This window comes from Strix aluco, chromosome 3, assembly GCF_031877795.1.
Source record: "Strix aluco isolate bStrAlu1 chromosome 3, bStrAlu1.hap1, whole genome shotgun sequence".
NCBI lineage: Eukaryota > Metazoa > Chordata > Aves > Strigiformes > Strigidae > Strix > Strix aluco.
The window spans coordinates 48,929,691-48,954,285 of NC_133933.1; the positions used below are offsets into that span (position 1 = coordinate 48,929,691).

General features: G+C 45.4%; 2 protein-coding genes across 4 annotated transcripts in view; one reads left to right on the forward strand and one right to left on the reverse strand.

The window, feature by feature from the left end:
* MAP3K21 (mitogen-activated protein kinase kinase kinase 21) overlaps positions 1-2,994 on the reverse strand; it is a 42,119-nt gene extending 39,125 nt beyond the window's left edge. For both annotated transcript variants that reach the window (XM_074818459.1, XM_074818458.1), the window contains exon 1: positions 2,198-2,994. In XM_074818459.1, the coding sequence (XP_074674560.1) occupies positions 2,198-2,948 (751 nt within the window). In that variant the 5' untranslated portion in view covers positions 2,949-2,994. The remainder of the gene's footprint in view (positions 1-2,197) is intronic.
* Positions 2,995-7,055: 4,061 nt separating this feature from the next.
* The window catches only part of PCNX2 (pecanex 2), a 160,742-nt gene continuing 143,202 nt past the window's right edge, over positions 7,056-24,595 (forward strand). The window contains exons 1-5 of one of the 2 annotated variants that reach the window (XM_074818460.1): positions 7,056-7,208; positions 14,263-14,468; positions 17,070-17,187; positions 19,445-19,481; positions 20,359-21,648. In XM_074818460.1, the coding sequence (XP_074674561.1) occupies positions 7,056-7,208; positions 14,263-14,468; positions 17,070-17,187; positions 19,445-19,481; positions 20,359-21,648 (1,804 nt within the window). Of the gene's footprint in view, positions 7,209-14,262; positions 14,469-17,069; positions 17,188-17,905; positions 17,935-19,444; positions 19,482-20,358; positions 21,649-24,595 lie in introns of those variants that run through there. The other variant, XM_074818461.1, reaches the window with a different exon arrangement.

Sequence of the window (24,595 nt, forward strand, 5' to 3'; positions counted from 1 at the left end):
GAGCATTCCTTGCAACACCATGTTAAGGGCAGTCATTCTTGTTGTTATTACCAAAGGAAGAAAAATTCCTTCTTAATGAAAATAACTGAGCTAGCACAACACTGATACATTTTGTATTCTACCTAGAACTGCTTAATGATGAGCACTGAACCTCCACCATTAGCAGTCCACCGAAAGCAGTGATGAGCAGTTGAGGAAGGGGGGCTGCCAGATCCCCATTTTCAGGTATAGCCACTGCTGAATTGTTACTACCCACACCAAGCAAGTCGATCAGTTAACCCTGGCAGCTTTCCACTCCCACTATGTAAAACTGGAAAAGACTGTAGTAGAAGAACAAAGTGAAATCTTCAATGAATTGATGAGTTAACAGGGAATACTGTCATGATTTGCGGTCATTTTAAATTCACATTGTGGAACTCAATTGCTATAGTATATTGTACCACTAGCACACCATTGTCTTCCAATGTTACTGTTTAGTTGGATGATCAAGAAACCTAATTCTATTTAGCATATTCAATACTGTCTTTAAACTTCACTAAGATTAAGAAATGTGGGTGAGAAAACTAAGTAGCTTGTTAAGCGCATGTGCAACAGGCATGAGTAATGAAAGCAGTGAATAGGCACACATGCTGAGGTTATAATCAAAAGCATATTTTTAAAATGCTCTGCCATTATCCATATACACAGAGATGATAATGGTAATCAGTTCACAGCAGTAACCAGCTCAGCTCCAGGTGCTACACTGAACCACAGGGTTACGAAGTCACTTCAGATATGGACTTTGCCATTGTCAACTTGGGAAGCTAGCGTGCAGCAACCCACTTTGTCTAAGGAAAGCCGCTAAACACTCAAGGTACAGCAGCTCACTCTGCACACAGCAACAAACTAGGAGGGCACAAGCTGCCTACAGACAACTTGCTAGAAATTAAGGTGCTGGCATGACCCTAAAGGTACATTCCAAGAGTTCATCGTCTTGCCCTACAGACAGAACCACAAATGCAGCTGAGCTAGGTCCTTTCTTTATCAAACAAATAGTGAAAGTATTCTCAGGAACAGTCCCATGACTGAGCCTTGTCTTAACAACCCATGCATGATGACCTTCAAGACATGCTGCAAAGGCCTTTTAAACAAAGTGCTTCAAACTTGAATGAAGCTTTTTTTTATTTCTGCTGCACTACTTAAGGACTCCTAACTGGAAAAAGAGTAACAGACTGCTGCACATTTGGCACATTCAGAACAAAAAGGAAAGAGAGTCGAGATGGCTTCAGACATTTATGGAAGCACACAGATTTCCAATTTCAGGTCACCAATTCAAAACACAACTATAAGGGCAAGTCATAAACGCCTCTATTCTAGTAAGGCAGCCTTCCAACAACACAACTGCCAAAATCTTAGATGCTCTCCTATCGACAGATGGACCAAGAATCCATTAAGCACAATTGAGCAACTCCCTTGCTCTTTCAGGTGCTTTTGTCCATGCCAACGGCTGAAAGCGAATCTGGCAACTACACAAGAGTTTCTACTGTTTTTAAGCTACTGTCTTTTCTGTCTCAAAGTTCGCTAAGCGGAGGAACTTTAGCAATGCTGAATGCATGCAATGAAAAACAGAAACACCTAGGGCTGGCTGGCAGTGAAACAGAAGTGATACCCTCATTAAACTTTTCCTTTACAAGGCTTGGTTTACTGTAACTTTTAAAAAGCTAGGGCTACACAACGTATCAGAATGAAAGAAGACTTGTGGTTGTGCACAGGATTTCATCCCGCTTCGCTTTTACGCGAGCTCCCGCCAGAAAGGGCAGGACTTCGCTCTGCCTGCGTCGCAGGTAAACCTCCCCACAAGAAGTCGGTGACCGGCTCACACCCACGGCAACCAACCTGCCGCCGGCCCCCGCTGCTGGTAGCAAGTGTCCCAGCCACCCACGTTGCGACACCCATCTCCCGGTGAGACGGGACCCCCGGACCGTGTCCGTCCAGGCCCGTCCGCCCGTCTCCGCAGCGAGCCGCCGCCACGGCAACTGCCCCCGCCGGGCCCGACCGGCCCCCGGGCGGGCAGCCCGAGCCGGGCCCGGCGCCGCGCTGCAGACCGGCCGCGGGACGGGGACCCCCTCGCTGTCGCCTCCGCCGCCCGCGGCGGCCCGAAGGCCCCTCTTCATCACCCCCTCTCCCCTCCCCACCCCGTTCCCCGGCGGGGACTCACTGTTGCTCGACTTGAGGTCCCGGTGCAGGATGGGGACGATGGCCTCGTCGTGCAGGTAGAGCATGCCGCGGGCGATCTGCACCGCCCAGTTCACCAGGATGTGCGGGGGGATGCGGCGGCCCCCGCGGGCGGCCCCGGCCCCGGGGGAGGCGGCGGCGGCCAGGGCCCTGTTGAGGGAGCCGCCGCGGGCGAACTCCATGACGAGGCAGAGGTTGGGCTCCCGCAGGCAGACCCCGTGCAGGGCGATGATGTTGGGGTGCCTCAGCATAGAGAAGAGCTTGGCCTCCTGTCGCACGCTCTCCGCCGTGGCCGTGATGTCCTCGTCGGGGTCCTGCCGCGCCGCCTTCACGGCCACCTCGCGGCCCCGCCAGGTGGCCCGGTACACCTTCCCGAAGCCCCCCACGCCGATGATCTCCTGCAGCTCCAGGTGCTGGAAGTCGATCTCCGTCAGGCTCCCCGCGGGGTCCCCCCGCCCGTCGCTGCCGCCGGACCCCGCCGCCGCCGCCGCCCCGCCGCGGGGCTGGCGGGTCACGTAGTTGGCGGGGAAGATGCCGAGGCGGTGGCGGATCTTCCCCGCCCACCAGCCGTCGTCGCCGGACACGGCCGCGTCCTGCGACAGCACCTCCACCACGTCCCCCCGCCGCAGGCTCAGCTCGTCCTCGCCGCTCGCCTCGTAGTCGTACAGCGCCGTCCACAGCGGGCACGGACCCCCGCCGGCGGCAGCCGCCGCCCCGGCGCCCGACAGAGCCATGGCAGCGACCTCAGCCCCAACGACCGCCAGCGCCGCCGACACGGGGGCGCCCGCCCAGCCGCATCCTCACCTGCCGCCGCCGCCGAGCGGGAGCCGCGGGAGGGGGAGGGGCGGGGGCGCCGGGCAGGGGGAAGGGGCGGGGCGGGGTCGGGGAAGGGGCGGGGCCGGCCCAGCCCGGCCCGGCCCGGCCGCCGCCGCCGGGCTCCGGCAGGTAGGGCGCAAGCGCGCGCGGAGAAGGCGGGGAGGGGCGTGCGGTGCTCCGCGACCTCCCTCCCGCCTCCCGCGCCTGAGCCCCCGGGGATTGGCCGCCGGCCGTCACGTGGGGGTGCGGGCCCGAGGCGGGGGCGGGGGGAGCAGGCGGGTGCGGAGGCAGGCAGGTGCCCGCGCCCGCCCTCCCACGCGCGCAGACTGGCAGGCTCCGGCAGCCGCGCGCGCGGCTGAGGCGATCGCAACGGTCCCGCCCGGCCCGGGGAGGAGGGCACGGACACACGCACACGGACGGTGTAACGGCACCGCCGGGCCACCTCGCCGCTGGCAGCAGTGGCCCGTCCTGGCCCTGCGCGGAGCCGGGGAGAGGCTCCTGGGGAAGCCCGTGGCCCCCGGCGCTCGGTGAGGTGGTAGCGTTGTCTCGGTGCAGGTCGCCCTCAGGTGCCCGCCCCGGCCCGCTTTGTCCCTCGGGGCGGCAGAGCAGGTCGAGGGTTGGTGCCTCCGCCGGCAGCTTCCTCTTTCCTCCGTTGTGCGGTGTTGAGACTTCACCAGAATAAAGCCCAGGCGGCTTCTGAAGAAACCGAAGTTCCCCGGTTCGTGTTTCCTTTCCCACCCGCCTCCAGCGTTCACGTCGCTCTCCCGTGCTCGCTGCCCCGTCTGCGCACGGGCTGAGGGTCCCGGCGCTGCGGGGCGCGGTCACACAACGCCTTAGTTAGGAGGCTGCCTGGGAATCGCAAATGCTGTGTGTGTGCTATTTCTGAATAAAGGTTTTCCTGGTTTCAGCTGGAAAAATCGTATTCGTCTCTAACCTGCAGTAGTTTCACTGGAAGTGTGTGGGCCGGGGACGCAGCCTCTGCTCGGCGGGAGCGCGGGACACAGCGGACTCGGCCCCGGCAGGTCGGCCGCCGGCAGAAGGCCCGAGGGGGATAGAAAAAGCTTGGGGAAGGTGGCGGACGTCGCTGCTGGGTGGAACAACCTGGTGTGATGAACGCCTCGACTGCTCCCCCCAAAACCCCCCTCCGGAGCACTGTACATCCCTACATAAACACAAGATTTGCAGCTGGATATCACAGGGCTAAGGTTCCAACATAAAGAAAAAATGACAGTATCCAAAAATTGTAAGTTCTTGTTTATCACACAGTCTAAACTGTCTGTAGTTGTACACACAAGGCAAAAATAAAATTATGCAGAAAGTCATTTACTGAACCATGGTAACCAAAAAGAATGCAAAACCAGCGTGTCTATCAAGTCTTTTCCCATTTCCTTTAATATAAGAGATTGCCTTGCAGCTATTCAGAGAGATAATTACAAGCCTTTTCCTTATCTGCATATTTGCCTTATTATAAAAGCCATAAAGTATGTTGTAATACAAGCATTCTGCCACACAAATTCTACCTTGAACTTTATCTGTTATCTAAAAGAATCTGCAGGAACTAATTAAGTGTGGAATGTTTTGGGTCAGACAGGGTATTGCTTGCAGTACAGTGAAAAGTTTAAATATTTATTTAGAGCTATTATTCCAAAATTTGCTCTCTGAAGCACCATTTACCCACTAGCAGTTGCTACACTGGGGTTATTCTTTGTTCAGTGTTTCTGCAGCACCTAGCGCTCTAGGGTGTCAGTATACAATTGCTGTTCAGAGGAGTTCTGGGGATGGAAATGATGTCGGAGCGGGCCCTGCGGAGCACCAGTCGTTTCTCTGATGGCACCAGCTAGCGGGGTTACCCTGGAGAGGAACCGCGTACCACAGGCAGGGCTGTCTGCTCAGGCCATCACCAGCGCCGAGAGAGAGAGAGAAGTGGTCGCATTTCTCATCTTCGGCACTCCTGCAGCTGTAGGTGTAGTGCTGTGCTTCTACGTTGTGTCCAGAACATCTATCTATCCTGAGCTGGAAATCACAGGAACCTTTCCTTCCTGCAAGTACTGTTATGCCAAAAAAAAAACCATTATCCAAAGATGAGGAAGAGTTGAAAGGTCTGAGTGATGGGCGGACAAGTCACCCTAATAAGACCCAATGTTATATCCACTCCAATGAAGCCTGCGTTACCTGCAGCTTCCAAATAATAACCAACATGAGTTAGAGGTCAGAAGAGGAGGCAGTTTTGCAGAAGCTTTCCATTTCCACCTTTGTTTACTCATCTCTCTTTTTGGGAGCTGTGTGTGTAAATGAGCTTATTTGCCAGTATGTGTGTAGAAAACAACTTCAGTAGTTTATGTCACACATCAAAAATACTATTCATAGCTAGCTATTGCACTCGATTCAATCATTACATTTGTATTAGCGAACTTTGTCATCTTTGAAAAGAATTTACAAAGAGTAAAATAAAAAATTTCCAGTCAACAAGGGAGAGGTTTAGGTAAGATGAGGGCACAGGAGTAGCACTGCTGGGACTGTGCCTCCTTCATACAGATCAAGAGACTTCCTTGCTTACCAAGGACACACCAAGAAAGTACTCGAGCCCTGCAGCTACAGCTTCCCTGAGGGTGCCTGTGCTGCTGAAGGAAACGGTGCTGTTCCTCCCCTGCTCCCAGCCGCTTGTTCATACTGCTGTATCATCCCTCCCATCAAGCCAACACCAGCACCCAGCAGGGCCAGATCGCCTGCAACAGCAGGAAGCGAGCTGAGATGTGGTTTATTGGCTCACAAATATTGTTGTTGAATAGCATCTTTGGTCTCTTACCTTTGTCTAAAAAACCCATACAAAGCACAATGGAGCAGCATGTTTAGTCTATGAAACTGTAGCCGCAGTCAGGAGCAATGAAAGTAGGGTTAATCTGGTGAAGTAATGTGCAAGCTGCTTGGCTGCCTCCATTTCATACATGCCTCCTTCACAAAACTGACCACAATAAAAATCTGTACAAGTGAGAAGGTCCCTAGAAGGGGTTGATGAGAGACATGCAATTGAAGTTCACGGCTATCTTCTGATGGTAGAGGGTGAGAGGGAGGAAGCACTGCATACGCTCAGGCGTTCGCGGCTCAGCCTTACGCCCCTTCCCTCAGGGGCATCCCGTAGGGATATGTCCCATATCCTTCACTGCCTTCAGCCACCCCTGCTCAAGGCTTCCACTTGTCTCCATCCTCCATTTCAGCTCCACTCTTCGCTGCTTCGCACACCTGTGCTTTGCCCCCCCCCCCCCCTTACCTCTTCACTCTGCTAATTTGAGGTCAGCTACCATGAAATTCTTTAACGCAAAGCAGATGCTGTTTTACCCTAAACTCATTCTTGAAAGAAACCGAATGTTTTTTACAGAATTTCCCCACCTATCTGACTAAAATACAGCTCAGAGCCACACAAAAAGGTCAGCACCGAAGCTGGGCAGAGCTCAAAGCTCAGAAACTCGTGATGTATTAGCCAAAATTCATGACCGGTCATGAAAACAACGGGGGGGGGGGGGGGGGGGGCGGGGTGTGATCGCTGAGGGGCGCAGCCCAGCTGCCTGACGCCGGTGCTGCCCCTTTGCCGCGCTTTTTTTGCACCTGTGAGCCAACCTCGGGGCCGCCCGGGGCGGGACGCCGCGGTGACGGACACGTCCGCGCCAGAACTCCGCGCCCCCCCAACGCAGCCCGCCGCGGCTCGGCTCGGCTTCTCTCCGCCCTGCGGCCTTCGTGCGCTGCCGCCCGCTACCGGCAGCTGTGCACGGCCCCCGCGGCCCTGCAGTGGGGCAGCGTCCCCCGCAGCGCAGCGCACCGGGGACGGGCGGAGCACTCGCTGTGCCCGGGGCGGGGGGTGGCGGCGGCGCCTTCCCGGCGGCGGCGGCGGCGCTCGGGGTGGGGCGGGCGGGATGCTCGGCGTCGCGGGGCACCATGGGAGAATCCGCGGGCGCCCGGCATGGCGGCGGCGGCGGCGGCGGGTGGCTGAGGGGCGGCGTTGGCGGCGGCGACGGCGGGGGGGGGCGGCCATGGTGTCGCCGGCGGCGCGGGTGGTGGGTCAGGGCGTGTGGGCGGCGCTGACCGGGGGCTGGTACCACGACCCGGAGCAGGGCGCCTTCACCAACAGCTGCCACCTCTATCTGTGGCTCTTCCTGCTGACGCTGCCCATGGCCCTGCACCTGGTGAGACCCGGCCCGGAGCGGTGGGGGGGGCGGCCCGGGGGGGCTGAGCGGGGAGCGGCGGGTCCCGCCGCGGGCCCCAGCCTGGGGGCAGCAGCGGGAAGGGCATGAGCGCAACGGAGAATGAACTGACCTCTGCGGGTGGGGTGGGGGTGTGGGTGTGTGTGTGTTAAAAAATAGGTATATCGGGTTTTACGTGAGGATTTTGTGTCTAAAGGGTATAGGTAAGGCACGCCGGGCGTGTGGGTTGGGGCCGGACCTCTCATCCCTGGTGAACCCAACTGGGCAGGGTTACGTGGGAAAGGGTGTGATGCCGGCCTCTGCAAATGCCCTGTGACCCTGGCGAGGTTTGTCCAAAAAAATCTCTTTTAGAGACTTTTTTCATTCAAGTCTGCTCTAGTCTTACCTGCTGAGAAGGGTAAATAAATGGAAAAATCCCAATATCAGGTAATTTATATGCCTTGCTGAATATCATTGGTGAGTCACATGGCTTTTCATGACATGCAGCTCCCTTTGCTGGAATTTAAACATTACAAATAAATAATTTTAGTAACTAGAACTTGCTTGCCAGACTTTAAAATTATTTTCCTTGGAAACTTGAAACTTTTGCTCTATTTCTGTCTCTTTTCCCACTGTGTGAGAGAAGCTTAAAAGTATAGTTTGCTGGATCACTGCATCCGTTCATTAGTGTGTTCTTCAGTAGTTGTAGCTTAATATTGCCTCCACTGGAAACAATTTCTATCCCTTTGGTTCTCACAGTAATTCAACTGAATTCTTAGCCGAGTTCTGTAAAATTTTTGTTTTGTTGGGTAAAATTTCTAAATAGGTCTCTTTGCCCTACATGGTCAGATATTGGCCTGATTTTCAAAAGCAAAGAGCATTTACAAATCCTTCTGCAATCCCAGTGAAAAGCAAATCTTGTATTTTTAAAAATCAGTTGGTATACTGTATTCTGTGGCATAGATTGCAGTGAATTCTTGTAAGCATGGGTCATGGAGTTAATGAGCCAAGATAACAATATGCTTTCTTCTGATTGATAGGGTCTATTTACTATGCAAACTAGCAAGAGTCTTATATTGTAGGATCGACTGTCAAAGTGGTATGTGTGATTAAAAAGAAAAAAAAGCAAAGGTTAATTTTTTTCCAGTTGGTGTAAGTATGTATCTGAAAGAACGCGTATTTCCTTGTGGGAAACTTCTGAACTAATAGCATGGAAGAATGCATGCGGAGTTGCACAAAAGAACACTAGATACAAAGATTGTAGGTCAGAGCTAAAGTGAAAAAAAGGATGTTATTTAAAGGGAAGGGGAGAAAACCTAACTTATCTACTGAACTCTCTCTCGATTCATCTTTGCCTGTCTAGATGAACTTGCTTTTCTGCAGACTGGCTGACTTTCTGATGAATCATCTGGTTAAATGCAGGACTTGTGTTCTTGAGCTAATGTATTGCTATGGGAATTCTTTATCCTCGTTAAGAATAATGCATTTATTATGCTGGATGCTTGAGAGTAACGATTTCCTTAAGTATTTGTTTTCTTGCTTTTAAGTGGTTGGACTTTGTAAACTTTGTGCAAGACATATTCTTTCCACTTTGAAGATTGAACCTGCTTTTTAACAAAAGATTTTCTTTGGGGATTTTTATTTATAATGTTAGTAGTGTTTGGGATGATATTTACGTTACAGACTTGACACCAATAGTTTTGGATTCAGCTAAAGCAGTCACTGACATCTCTTGAAATGGCAAAGTGAAAATCTGAGTACTTATTTCTTAAAATTTTTCCTTTGCTTGGGATAATCTTAATCACACTGTTGTCAAAAGTCAGAAAGTCTCTCTGAAACAGTTTGGTTTGAATGAAATGCAAAACTTATCCAGCAGTCTTTAGGTTTTTCACACTGGCTCAGCAGAGACGCGCTGACAGTAGCGTCTGGAAGCTTATAGTATCAAGTTGTTTGTCGTGTGGATCGACGCTTTCATTCTCTAGCTTTGTCAGCACAGCTTACTTTGGTACTAATGGTTCCGTTATTAGCTTCCCCACCCTGAAAATGCAGATCTGTGTTTCCATCTCTTCTTTTTCTTATTTATGTTTGTAGTTGTAAATACAACTAAAAATGTACGTTGGATATTATTTGGACCATCATTGCTTTTAAAATCAACTTTCAAAATTGTAATGATCTCTTCTAACTTTGCCATGTCAACTCTCATAATAGATTAAGAATTAAAGTTGTCTTATTCCACCAAACAGTCCAGGGTTCCCAGGCGTTTTTTGCATGAAAATAGCGGTAATTGTTATACAAAGCCACTGGGCTGAATGCAGCACCAGTGAAACACCAGTGACGATACAGATGCAACTTTGGGAATGCTTGTACTATAGCTTATTTTACAAGCCACAAGAGAACGCACATCCCCATTTTGGTGAGTCATCAGAATGGCTTAGTGAGTGGTTCTTCTGCCTGTTGTTGGACAGGAAGCCCTTGAACTTACAGGGTTGTTACTTCTCCTATCACAGCATGATTTGAAGATGTAATGTGTAAGAAGTGCAGTATAAGGGTGTGGGCACGTAAATTACTCAGAGGTAGGCTGTAATAAAACTTGCAGTGTGTCAGCTGCTTCCAGTCCCGTTCAGCCATACTTTACCCCACATTGTCTCTCTGTACAAGTAAGGATACATATATCTCTATAAATGAGAGGTAAGCTACACCATACTTACTGTATTTATTGTGTGATAGGATGCACACTTACAACTGAGTGTACATCCCTGGAATCTTTTTTGCTACCTGTTTTCCCATGTTTTATTCTGTGTGGTTGACATCTCATAGTTATTCATTCAGCTAAATTAACATCAAAATATTTATTTTTGGCTCCAATATTATATCTCCCACTCATATTCAAGCCTCATGACAGTGGCTGGCTGCATATTTATTTGGTAATTGCCTCGTTTGTTTTCTATAGTACACAAAGGCCCAGGTGCAGCACCGTCTTGCTTTAGGTGCATCAGGTGGGATACATCTGGCTTTAATCAACTTTAATCAGTCATTCCAACTTACAAGGTGTGGTATTTTGTTCAAAGGTTACACACCTTAATATCAGGAAGTATATACCTCAGTCACCTCTACCTTTGTGCTACTCGTATAATGTTAGTAAATGTGTGAAGAAGAATTTGGCCATTTCTCAAGGAGCAGTCTCTGGGCAGGCAGAAGCTCCAAGCAAAGGTCCTCTCTGCATGGACAGGTCGGCTCTGGTGTGTTTGTAGTAGTAAGTAAGGCCACATTTGGGACGCACCAGCCTGCATTTTTGCCTGTGACCCCACGCTGTTCTGGTGCGGGGTATAACAACGGAAGCTACTGGAAAACAAAAAGTACATTATGGTTGAGTTTTTAATTGGGCAAGAGCAAAGAAAGCTAGAGCTGCAGCTTCCACAGAAACCTGTGGGATGTCATGAAGCCTGCTTTCTAATGAATTTGTATTTGTGGATGGTTTTTTTTTTTAGCTTCTAATAAGATGTCAGCTCAACTGAAGCTTTTCCTGTCACTGGGACAGCGTTCAAAAGGCCAGAGAGCTGTGTGGGTTCCTCTTGTTAACGCAGGAGGTGTGCTGCTGTGACCTTGTCCCAGTGGGGTGCGTTCTCTCAAAGTTAGTTGAAAGTAGCCAAAGAATTAAAAAGTTATTCGGCAGAGGAGATGGAGAGAGGATGAATACACAGGCACATGGTGTGATTATAAAACCTCGTTTCCATAGGAAACCAGGCTAATTATAACTATGGTGCATCAAAAGTGAATCTATCATCCAATTCCTCAGTGGTCTATAACTTAATTCCTCTTTAGCTCAAGCAGATTTGATAGCTTTCACCTATCTGTACCTGGGAACACCAACTGCAGTCATATGACACTTGTACCCTTATGCAAGAGGCCTGATTCAGAAAATCAAGGGCTTTCCCTTCTCAGCTTCATCTTTCTCCTAGTTCCTCATTTGGGCAGATAGCAAGCTGCTGGCTTGTGCTAAGCTTGCCCCAAGATTCAGAATATTAAGGATGAGCTGGCCTTATTATACCTAGGCAGGCTTGGGATTGTGAGTTTGCAAGGCACATATGTGGGGAAACTGCTCTATATCTTGGGCAGATAGGCAGGGAGATCACAGGCAGTCTCAGGGCACATCTCCGGTAGGTCCGGTCACAAGACAGGGGTGAGGACATGCAGTGCTCAGCATCTGCTAAAACTGGCCCTCTTTTCCACTTGGAAATCTAGGAGCTTCCTTTGATTCTCTCCTGTAGCGTGCTCTATGCATGCATAGACTGCATTACTGGAAGTCTATTTTTGTTGTGTCCTCTTGACATTATTCATATAATATTTATTAAGCTTTATGAACATCGCCTACAGAGCATTTCTTTCCTAGTGGCTTATTCTGAGCTGTTACTTAATAAGTGGTCAGCCTGTGCCTTTTAGTGTATAGTTGAAGAGATTCCTTGGAAAGTGAACAAATCTCTCGTTTAAACAAATCATTACAGATACTTGGCTATCATTCTTTGTGAAACCAAGCATTTTTAATTCGTGTTTTGTAAATACATTAGTCATAAACCACACATTCTTCAACCTCATCCACCAAACCTTATACCCTGCGAGCATGGCCTTGCCAACTGATCTTTTTTCTGGCCCGGATTCACTAGAAAACTGAAGAATATGCCTACTTTTGGTATATACACAGTATCACAAAGTAGTCTTAACAGACTAAGCCTCAACTTGTAGAAGGTAATGTCTGTCTTATTAGGGATCATTAGTAGTACGTACATGCTAAATAGCTTCTCCACTTCTGTGTAATAGATTCTTTGTATATGAATCAGAATTGTCATTAAAAAAGATTTGCCTGAAAATTTTCACATGTACATCTCGAAGGTATGAAGTCTCACTAAGCCGAAAGCAGCAGCAGAATAGCAACCCACTTGCTTGTAATAACACACAAATGATTCAACATATTCATTTCAACATCAAGATAAATGTGGTGACTTGTTTTAGAGATGAAGTAAGTGTGCCTTGTTCCTCCCTTCCCTTCACCTGTGTGGTCACTGTCATTTGTTTATGAATCTGAAAAGAATTCTAATCTTTTACATCCAAATGCTCCTTGACCTGCAATACTGATACTTAAAATGATAGACTTGGGCCCAAAGTAAAGTCTGTTCTTAAAAATTAACTTCATTAGTTTTTTAGCAAGTCCTGAGCATTGAAAATCTTTTTCCCTCACTACAAATTGTGTGGGGATGTAGTAATGCTCTGTTTAAAAAACAAAAACCTGAGAAGAGATTAAACTCACTGTGAGACTGAAACTGTGTAACAACAATATATAAGGGTGTTCCATGACTATAATGATAAAGGCTTTGGCCCTTCAATTATAATCACAGAATTGTCTAGGTTGGAAAAGACCTTGAAGATCATCCAGTCCAACCATTAACCTAACACTGACAGTTCCCAACTACAGCATATCCCTCAGCGCTATGTCAACTCTACTCTTAAACACCTCCAGGGATGGGGAATCCACCACCTCCCTGGGCAGCCCATTCCAACGCCCAACAACCCGCTCTGTAAAGAAATGCTTCCTAATATCCAGTCTAAACCTTCCCTGACGCAACTTGAGGCCATTCCCTCTTGTCCTATCCCTTATGACTTGGTTAAAGAGACTCATCCCCAGCTCTCTGCAACCTCCTTTCAGGTAGTTGTAGAGGGCGATGAGGTCTCCCCTCAGCCTCCTCTTCTCCAGACTAAACAACCCCAGTTCCCTCAGCCGCTCCTCGTACGACATGTGCTCCAGACCCTTCACCAGCTTCGTTGCCCTTTTCTGGACATGCTCGAGTAATTCAATGTCCTTTTTGTAGTGAGGGGCCCAAAACTGAACACAGTAATCGAGGTACGGCCTCACCAGTGCCGAGTACAGGGGCAAGATCCCTTCCCTGTCCCTGCTGGCCATGCTCTTTCTGATACAAGCCAGGATGCCATTGGCCTTCTTGGCCACCTGGGCACACTGCTGGCTCCTGTTCATCCGGCTGTCAATCAACACCCCCAGGTCCCTCTCTGACTGGCAGCTCTCCAGCCACTCCTCCCCAAGCCTGTAGCACTGCTGGGGGTTGTTGTGGCCCAAGTGCAGCACCCGGCATTTGGCCTTATTGAAACTCCTACAGTTGGCCTTAGCCCATCGCTCCAGCCTGCCCAGGTCTCTCTGCAGAGCCTCCCTACCCTTGAGCAGATCAACACTCCCACCCAAGTGTCCATTGCTATGATTTGTCCTTTACTGTAAGGAAGTATTTACATATAAAAATGTTATTAGTATGTCATGTCTGTGAAGGAACTTTACAGACTGTAGTTGGAACTGTAATTAATGACTAAGAAATATGGTGCTCATCACAGATCAGCAAACATCACACAGCTGCAAATTAACAATTATGAATTTCAGAAAAAGAATTCAAAGAGCCTGTCTCTCCAAATGCATTTTATTCATTTGTTTTCACTAGTCCTGATCAATTATTTAAAATTCTTCAGTGGTAAAGGTACTTGGGAACATGTTGTGAAGTTTTAGAAAAAGGAGATCAAACTTTAGCATTTTTATTGTTAAATCATAACTGAGAAGCAGGGGAGGACGACAGAATTTTTCAGAAGATGTTTCCTGTTTGTAGATAACATTTCATTTTGAGTCTGTATTTTTATAAGTTCATAATTTAGGAAAGGCTGCAGCTGCATTATCCTGGGAGTACAGTATTTTAAGAGGTTTTACAGTGTCTTTCAGTTGTGAGATTTTACTGATTTTGATAAGGAATAACTAATATCCACAGCTAATCAAAAGAAGAAGAAATCTTGTAAAATGATTTGAAATTTGAACAAATCCTTAGACCTTTTCTGTGAGCAGAACTCAAATATACCATATGAAGATACACTAATTCTTGTGGTTGCAAAACTTGGTAGAGCTACAAATAATAGACAATGAGAAATAAAGAGTTTGAAAATTACCTTAAAAATTTTAGTAGCATCTTCTCAAAATAAACTGTTATGATTATGCCTTTATTATTTATTTCTCTAGGCTTTTCCAGCAAATGCAGTTACGGTTTTTGTGTACTGCAGCTTGGTGACAGTGTTCTTCACAGTAATAAAGGTGATCAGTTATCGTCTGCACCTTATGTTTGATAAAGGTGAAGTAATTCAACAAAAGCTCTCAAGAAAAAATGGAAGGCAATGTAAAGATACAGAGGTTCCAAAAGGAAACACGGTTCAGCCCTCAAATCACAGGTAAGGTTTTCATTGCACATTGCTGGTACTTTCTGTACAATGAATGAGTTTGCACTATGGTCCTACATAGCAGAAATGCCTGTGGACTATAGGAAAAATCCTTACAGTTGTGTGAGGAATGGCACTTTTAAAAACCTGCTTAGTGCTTTTATTTTTGGTGGCTGCAGCATGCTTGTGGTGAAGCAGGCAGAGCTGCACCTGATTCAGAGGGTGGGGCAGCAGCTAGGCACCATGAAGGTAGAAAGAGACCTTTCTGGGAGGTGTTAAAAGATCCAGGAGGACACCTGGGAGTTTTCTGGGGAGGCCTTAAATGTTTGCTCTTTCCTCTTCCTACTGTGCTTACCTGCTGGGAAGAGGAGAGGAAGTGGCATGCACCCATTGGCAAAGAAAATGCTTTAATGTCATGACTTTGAAAGCCTGAGCTCATTCTTGCCTTTGTGTGCTTACAGTAACTTCCCTCTCAGATCAAGCCTAGATGTGTAAGTTGCTATCCCCCCCTTACGTTTTGTTGTGACTGCCTATGAAGCTTCTGTGGTCTTGTTCATGAGGAAAGCTAGAACTGCTTTTATTTCTTGGGGGCATTTGGTAGGTATTTGCAGCCTCTCTACTGAGGACCCAAGTATTACATCTTTGCTGTAAATAAACAAGCAAAGCCAGTAAGGCAGCTTCCAGGTTGAGATGATATTAAAGGTAAAAACAGTATCAGGCTAAAGACCAGTAGTGACACTTTCCAGATTTGTGTATAGGTAGAATATTCCACTGTACACTTTTTGGAATAAATGGAGACCTCTCTTGCTGGTTTTTCAAGCTTGAGTCATACAAACAAATGAAGCTGGTGAGCAGCTTCCAGTGTTCCCAAGGGTTATGACAGATGTGAAAAATGCTGGATAAGGTACATCCAATAGTGATGGCAGCATAGAAATGTCTAAACAAAGCTGAAACTGAGTAGATTTGTTACGATTACCAGTCAGGCTTCAACAGAGAGCTCTATAGAAGAGAACTTTGGGTATTTTTTGGTGCATTTGCAGTCTACTGCTAGCTCTGTGCAAGCTAAGTAGTATCAAGATTGTTTGTGTACATCTATGCTATTGCTCTTCTCTGTCTTTACACACGCATACCTGTACTGTACTGCTGACAGTGATGTTGCTGGGGATGGCAAGGTATGCCTGCATTGAGACTTTCCTGAGAAATGCCTCCCACATGTGTCACTAACCATACAAGGTTTTTATTTTAGATTGGGTGATGCCTTTCAGGCTCTATCCCTGTTTAGTTCTCACCAGCTCACAAACCTGTTTCCTATTTACAGATGTCTGATACAGTTATTTAAGGGGCTCATCAGTTGTTCCAGGCTGGCTGAAATTTAAATAGAACCTCAGTGTTTTCCTGTTGACTGGTTAATGAAATGAATGCTAACTTTCATTATCCTGCCTTTGTTTTGGCTAGGAAGTAGAGATAGAATCACTTAAAACTTGAGTGTTAAATTGCATAACTATTCCTCTTAGGAGGCCCTAGGCGCAACAGTACATTATTTAGTACTTGATCAGAAAATAAAGAACTTAGTATTTTGACTAGACGGATGATAGAAGTTTTTAAACAGGCCCTGGTATTTAGCAGGTTGGTTGAACAAGTTTTTGAATCTGGCTAACTCAAAAAAAATTGTCAAAGGTGACTGAGACCACCAGGTAAATAATTTTATAGCTTATATACAGCTGTAGGGTTTTAAAAATAAGTGTTTTGGGAAAACAACCACCTCACAAACAAACAATAAAGCCTAAACTCACACTTTTTGACACTTCACTATAGTGTTGATTTTTTTTTTTAGCTGAATTTTTGTTGTGTTATAACCAAGAAAGAGAACACGTGTTGGTTCTCATTATTAAACCTGTCCAAAAATACTTGCTTATATCCATGGAAAAGTTAGTAGAAAATATGTGTAAAAAGAGTTAGTGGATAGTTGAATGCATCCACAAAGGAAGTGATCAACATGCCTTACAACATACGAAATTACTAATGGATGTATGTTTGCCTTGGCTAAAACCAGAGTAACAACTTTATCTTGTGGTCTAATGATTATATTAATTTACGTATTGCATTTCAAATAGTAGTTTGCTGGGAGGTTTGTAAATAAACAGGCAGTTAGATAAGCAATATGTACACAAGGGTACAGTCAAAGGACATAAAAAGTAAAAATTGTGGGAGAAATAGCATTTGACTATTATATGTCTGATGAGAAACCCCAAGCAGCTTTTTGTGCCAGTAAATCTGTGTGCATGTCAGGCAGGCTAAATGACGTTACATACACATAGGGAGTTTGAAGAGATGTTGTATTTCGCATAGCAATGCTCTGCTTCCTAAGACACCAGAATCATTTTATATTGAGGGATTTTTATTTATTTATCTGTAGCAAGTTGTCTTGGTGAGGAAGGAGGTGCAAAAAGGGGTTACAGTATTTTTCAGCCCTTTGCTTTTAGCATTAGAGGGGGAAAATGTGCTGTGTTACTTTTTCCTATTCTGTTATTATTTCTCAGCTTCTTCCCAAAGCTCACTGTGATCCTCTGTGGTAAGAAGCATTGCTTTATTTTTAATTTGCTTCCTTTTCAGCAATAACACCGGGGATAACGGTGTCATTGGTGAGAGCAACCAAAATGACTCGACCCAAACAATTCATGACAGTTCAAGAGTACAGGATCTGCACTTGCAGAACTCACCTGGAGCAGTGGTTAGTATGTAGTTTTCTGTCACAGTGTCTTCACTTTGTGTAGTCCACAGCTTACCGCATGGAGTTTTGTATTGCCAGGTACTGATCACTTGAAGCATAGGTCTGCCCTGAGGAAGAAGGGCCGTTTCATGGATCTACTAGGTATACCACTGCTGTCAGTCAGCCATGTCCTAAAGGTTTGGGTTTGCAAAGCTGGAACTGATATACATAATTCTGCACTTCTTAGGAGGGGTCTGTCTGCTCTATAGATACCAAATGGCCTTTAAAAATCTTGCCAAGAGCAACTAGTTTTCATGGCTGCTTTGAGAGAAGGCAGGGGCTAATGCAATCAGAGCAGCCTCTCTGATCCTGAGGCATTAATAATTTGGTTTTGTGTAACTAGACATGCTTAGAAAATGAACCCAATGCATCTCTTGAGTATTTAAAGCATAAAAACCATTATTTGAATCTAGGAGATGGCTATATGAGGTTAAAAATACATGTATGTGCATTCCATGCCGTTGTCCATGCTTTCTAAATCAATAGTGTATAAAGTGATGAAGGGGATGTATGTAGATGTTATTAAAGTAAAAATAGGAAACATCCATGAGAAAGTTGAGGAGTTAAGTATTCAAAAAATTAAGAAACAGAATAACGCTGTCTGTGTAATCTTAAACTACTCCCATGTATACTGTGATAAAATCTTTAATTATGTGATCCCATGCTATTTTTTCTACAGGACTGCTGCCTCAGTCAGTACAGAGGATGGTTAGTGATCTCTGAATAAGTAGCTATTTGATACTTCGTTCTGTCTTCATATCCCTCCACCCCTACCCTGTGTCCCTATTTACTGCAAACTATTCAAATCCCGGTCTGAATCAGAACTATTTCCTCATTTCCTGGAGTGTTTTTACCTTTTTGTAGCATCTGTATGATTCACAAACATTAGTAGTTTTCTTTTATGAGGTAAAATATTTTTCACCTTGTTTCTGTCCTAGTCCCCAGCATTCTCGTATTTGTCCATTATGCAAACCCGTTTCTTCTTGGGATCTTGTCCAAGTCTCCCACTTCCAAACATGGAGGTTGGGTCTTGTCAGACCTAGTCTCCTGTTCTTGCTGCCAGGATACCATTGTGAAATTTTACGAGATAATTATTATTTCCTCTTGGTTTTGGTGCCTGTCAGCCAGAAGAGAGCCACATTAGAAAAAAAAAGTTATTGGATAAAATTAGTTATGCACTTAGGCTGTTGAATTTAGACTCCCAAAATATTCCTCTGGTGTACTGTGTTTTAGTTTTGAGCTCACCAGGGAGTTCCCACAGACTTGCTGATGAGAATCCAGCAGAAGCCATCAAGGTGATTGAGGAATGAGGTACATGATGTATGAGGACAGGGAGATGGGATGTTTTAGCCTTAGAAAGACTTTAAGAGTAGAAGAAGAGCTTACTGCCATCTTCAGCTTCCTAATGGTAAGATACAGAGAAGACTGAGCACTCCCTTCTCAGAGGTGCCCAGTGACAGGATAAGAGACCATGGCTGCAAGTTGCAGCCATGGAAAGCTACAATTAGATCAATTAGATTTTATGTTTTCTGTGTGTGGTTGTGGTTTGTTTTGTTTTGTTTTTTTTCCCCTACCAAGAGCGTGGTCAAATACTGGAAGAGGTTGTCCAGAGAGGCTGTGAAATCTCCCATCTTTGGAGATATTCAAAGCTCCACTGGAGATGGCCCTGAGCAACCTGGTCGAACTGTACCTGCTTTGAGTGTGTGTGTATGGTGGAGGGGATTTAGACTAAATGACCTCCAAAGCTTCCTTGCAATCTAAGTGATTCTGTGATAATTTAATAGCTCTGTCCTCTAGTTTTCTAATGAGAAATTGTCACCAAGTACTGGAGACCAAACTTTTCATTTTACTGCTTTGGAAACACATAGCTGGAAAAGTGGAAGATAAACACATTCTATTCTTTAATGAATAAAAAAAAAAATCCGGATTAGGCACTGCAAAATGTTTTTTAAAAAAATCTTAGATTTTTTTTTTTTCCCCTCCGCAAGCATCACACACAATTGCAATGATGCAATTTAGAGCATGACTGTTCTATAACCATCTCCCTCACCCACCCCTTGCATTTTGTGCAAGGCACATGTCCAAATTTCAGTGATGTTAAGCAATTTACCAGTGCTGTAATTAACCTTTGATTAGATAGCTTTTGCATTGATAGATGTTTTTTCCAACAGAATTTAATAAATGCCTGTGCTAATTTTGTGTTTCTTTTTATTTTTAGGAGCTGCCAACACGGGAAACTATTGAAGATCTCAGAGGTATCTTAAAGGTTTTATAAATCCCTTTAAACCTTTGTTTAATCATTGCTTGCCACAAAAAAAAAAATGGCACAGAGGACCCCGTGACAGGTTCTGTTGTGCCTCATGTTAGGAGCTCTAGAGAACAAAATCTCAAGGGAATTCTAACCGACTAAGCTTTCTCAGATGTCAGCCAAGCCGTCTGGGATGCAGCCTTTTGGTGAACATGCAAGTAGCTCTCCCCATTCTGATGCAGGGAGATGAAAGAGCCTTCCTCCCACATTCTTGGGAAGCTCTGTGCCTCTGTAAAGCCTTACACCAGGAAGCCAGTGCTCAGATCGCATCCTAAAGCCCTTAAACATCTTCTGACTGTGGACTCCTGTTGCAATTGCTGACCTTTAGCTCTGTAGTGTATACTCCAGCACACTTCGCTTTGCCTACACTTCCAGTGCTTGAGATGTCACAATATATTTTAGTTTATCTCCTTTTTGTTAAGGTTGATCACCATATCCTACAGAACCATTTAGGAACTGCACAAAGTGATGGAACAAACTTCTGCTGTATTTGCTTCTTCTTTCTTTCATCTCTCCCTCAGTGGGGATAATTCTGTAAAACATTTTAGTTTTGATATTAGCTGTTTCTCAGGCTATTTTGATTATTTAAATTAAATAGACATGCTGCTACACCTGTCCTGACCTGGAAGGACTCCAGCTTGCTTTTATAGTATTTCACATGTGGCTAACAGAAAGGATCTTTGCTTAGGAACTGTTCTAATCAGCTACATCATCTGTGCTTCCTTTGCTCTGCTCTGGATCATATTTTGCTAGCTAAAGATTATACTTCAATAATGCACAGTGTTCACATTTGTGAGATCTAACTCCCATATGTTTTTTATTAGGTGTTATGGTATTAGAAGACCAGGCTGCACCACCAGTTTCATCTACCTCATCCTGTATCAAAGCAGATAAATTACCTGTTTCTACAACCTCCGCTTCAGGTGCCACCACATCAGCAATAGTGACAAAACCAGCTGCTATGGAAACACTTAATGGTAATGGAATAAACGAAAAAGAATGGAACAGACAGCCATATGTACAGCATGGATCCCAAGATATTCTTTTGGACAGAGATGTAGCTAAAAACTTCTCCAATATTTCTTCATCACAAGGTGATATTTTAAGGACTGGAGTTTCTTCAGAGCCATGGGACAGTGAAAATTCAATTACTTCAGACCATTTGAGTAATCCTAAAAGCTGCAAAAGAGAGAAATTGTCAGATGGATCACCACAGGCAGGCTTTACCAGTAACTGCCCAAAGTGCAATGCCATTGCAACCAAAGATTCCGAGCACACGGAAGGTTCTTGCAATGCTGGTAATACCCATGAGGACCTTGATTGCTCGGACAGTGAGACTGCTGTTGCAGCTGTGGACAACTATCCTCCTGGAGACCAGCTATGTGAGCCCATTAAAATAGTCATCACAATGAGTACTACACCAAACACCACCCTCAGTGACTTGGCGGGCTCTGTCCACCTAAAGGCTCTGGGAACTGAGAGAACGAGCTCAGCCCTCGAATCTGGTATAGTTACATCAGGTTGGCCAAGTCAGCAAACTAATGAACAGCTCAGAATTCCCATTATCACTTTTGACCTGTCTGATGACAGTAAAGGTAAGGCTTGCCCAGAAGTTAGTGAAAGCGAAAGAACTCCAGAAATTTTAAAGGCAGAGCTGTCATCCAACCAGTGCTCTGGTTACGAATCGGGTGATGCAGCAAAGGAACACAGCAACCCAGCAAATACTCCGTTAGAAACTAACACTTGTTCAGATCCAAATAGGGAGAATGCTTCTGAAAATGTCCAGACTGTGGATTTAACTTCTAAGGAGGACCTGCAGAACCTAGACCTGCAGTCCTGTAGAACTGCTCATGAAAAGAGGCACATGCGGGTGCTGAGTGTAGACAGTGGGACTGATGTGCTTTTAAGTAAGAATTTCATGGAGGTATCTGACAAAGAAAAGACCTTACCAACGTCTAAATCGGACCTAGAAGCTAAAGAAGGGCAGGTGCCAAATGAATCTAACTTTCTAGAGTTTGTCTCCCTCCTGGAATCCATTAATACCTCCAAGATGAAGGCATCTAATCAATCCACTGTCAAAATGGAGACGACAAAGGAAAATGGGCTTGTTGGAGGTATGATGTGTGGTTTAGATCTCTTTGGAATAAAGAAGTTGTGACTAGTTACATTATTTATAGCAGCTTAGCCTGAAATCTGCAGTAGGGCAAATACTCAGAGGAGAACTGGTTTTGCTAATGGGGCCAGAGAAGGGCTCGGTTTGGTGGGACAAGGTGATTTACTGTGGTAGTGTCAGCTGCAGTTCTTTGAATATTTTTATTTTCTTAAAGATTTTCCTTTGGAAAACCTGATGTTAACCTTAGTAGGTGTCCAGAAGGTATCTAGTATTCCGTACTAGAACAGCATGCACGTGGCAGGCCTGGGTTGTTGGAATACCAAAAATATCTTACAAAAATGTGTATAGCTATAGCATTACACCAGCCCTTTCCCATCTTACCAGGTGCATATTGAAGAGTTGTCTGTATGTGCCTGTAAGTATGTAGAAAGCTGGAATTGTCACTGGTGATGGTTCAACTTTTAACTAACACATGTGCGTGCACACCTATTCCTAAACTTCCTGCACAGTTGTGGGTTAGTTTATAATAAAAAGAAAGAAAAAACCCCATGTATTCTCAATAGGTAAGAGTTTTTATTTTTAGTTAGTTAAAACTAAAATATTTGGCTTTTAAGGAGGAAAGTTTGGTGGTTGTTTTCAATGAAAGCCCCCTGTATTTTAACAAAAAATAGTATCTTCCCATGCAAGTTTCCATTTAATCAAAAGGGCTTTTATTTAAAACAAAAAACCCTCAATCAGCTGATTTTAAAACCTATATGCAATCCAATTTATAGCTCTTATACAGAAATAATCTGGTTTTAATCAGCATTCTCATTGATGGCACCTAACTCTGACCCTTTTCTGTTAGGGAGGAATATTGTTTGTAATGTCTTTAGCAGTTCACTAGGCAAAACTAGGACTGTTCTATGAGAATGTGAGATCCAGTGCAATGAAAGCAGGTGCAATCTCAGGGTACTTGCCAAGTGATCAGCGCAATCGGTTTAGAAGATCTGGGCCAAAGTGAAATAAGACAACCCATATCTTCCCCTTCTCCGAAGTGGTTTACCTTAGATCCTATAATAAGCTGTTCTAAGACAGCCTAAGAGGATACAATCTTGATACCTATTTTGCATGGAAGATAGGAAACTTAATGGCGCTAAGCCGAAGAGTTTGGCACTCGTGTTTTACAACGGTATCCCTGTCCATACACAGGTGCTAGGGAGTCTCTGCTCCCCCGGATTGTTCCCGCAAGAGCCTTCCGTTACAAGAAAAATGTACAGCTGATTTCAAAGTTTGTCAGCTTTTTTAAAAACAAATGTGAAATTTGTACTTTTACCTTGTTAAAAAAAGTTACGTAGGTTTACTTTCTCAGTGTGTTGGTTTTGTGTAGATTCCGTTTAACTTTCACTCTGCCTTTCCTAAGTCTTTCATCTTATCTGTCCTATCCAATGCATTAGACCCTCATCTCATTCGATCTGTCACTTGTGTCCATTTTTGATTCCACTTTGTGTTTCTTGTTCTGTGCCTTCCCTTTCCTGTGTATCCTTCCTCAGTTTAGCCACTCCCCTCCTGTGCTGCAACCACCTTATTTGCCTTCCTCTTCATATTGCTTCTCTCTCATCTTTTCCTCTGTTCGTCCTAGCAATCCACACTGCTTTTCTAGGCTTTTCCACTCTCTTCAGCTCACCTAAAGCCATTGCCTCCCCACAGCTTGCATTCGCTTCTCCTGTACTTATCCTCCTCTCCATTTCCTAGTCAATTTTTGCTCCTTGTAGGCCTGATGCCTCTCTTCTGGTCTATCTTACCCATCTCTCCTGCCTTCTCAGACTGTTTGTTCTGCAGAGCAGTTTCTGGCCTGCTCTATGAAGTTTATCAGCCTGCCTGGCTGGCTCTGGTCTGTGCTCTGTGGTTGCCAAAGATGTGTGCTGAGCAAGCCCTGCTTTTCACCGGAGCCTGCTCAGCTGATCCCCTGCTGAGCCCAGAGAGCCCTGCCAGGTCCCTGAGGTACAGAGGGTCGTGTGCAGGGTCGCCTCCCTGTGCACCTGCACACAACAATACAAGGGTCACAGCAAGCAGATTGCAATTTTTGCTACTCCTCAACCATAAAAAGGAGTGTTTACACGATAATTTGACTTTGTGTGATGTGACTTAGCTGGAAAAGAGAAATGATAAAAATTTCAGAGTGTGCAGCTAATCTGGAAAGGGCTTTCAGACAAGTACCCTCAGATAATATGAACAGGGAAGATTGCTTCATAAAAGAAAGTAATGGGTGATCAGAATAAATCAGACTCAGATTCCACAGTGACCGAAAAAAAACCCCCAACCCCAGAACTTCATTAATGTGTGTGTAGTTATTGTGCTTTAGATCTGGCAAATGAGATTCTTCTATTGGAATCCAAGATCCTGAGGCAACAGAAGATTTCTGCTCTTCCCTCAAACCAAGCTGTCACTTTAATGGCCTGAACTGAATTTCCTACTTTCCTATTTTCTTAAGTCCATATGTTTGTCAGACGGTGAAGTTGAGCTGCATGCATGTATAATTAAGTGGCCTTACTCGTTGCCAGCGTGGGCCCAGCGTCACCCTGGGAAAGGAGCAGGGATGGCGGCTGTGGCTCCTGTCACTGCGAGGCGTCTCCTGCACCTCAGACTGGCGCTGTGGGAAAAAGGAGATTCAATCTGAACTCTTTAAGCTGGGGAGAAGTAGTTCAAAGGCAGTTATTTTTAAGAGCAAATAGGCTTTGTTTTCTAGCCTAGTCAGAACGTGCTGTTTGCTAAAATAAATTACTGTCATTACTGGCAGCTTCCCCACAGTAAAACTGGATTTTAGAAATGAGAAAGCCTCTAATTTGTTTACAGCCTTGCAATTACAAATATGCTTTAACAAAATAGCATCTTAGAACAGATCTGAATAAACATTATTCCCACATTAAAGTGGTTGTTCCAAAAAATAAAAAGTGTGTGTGTGTGTG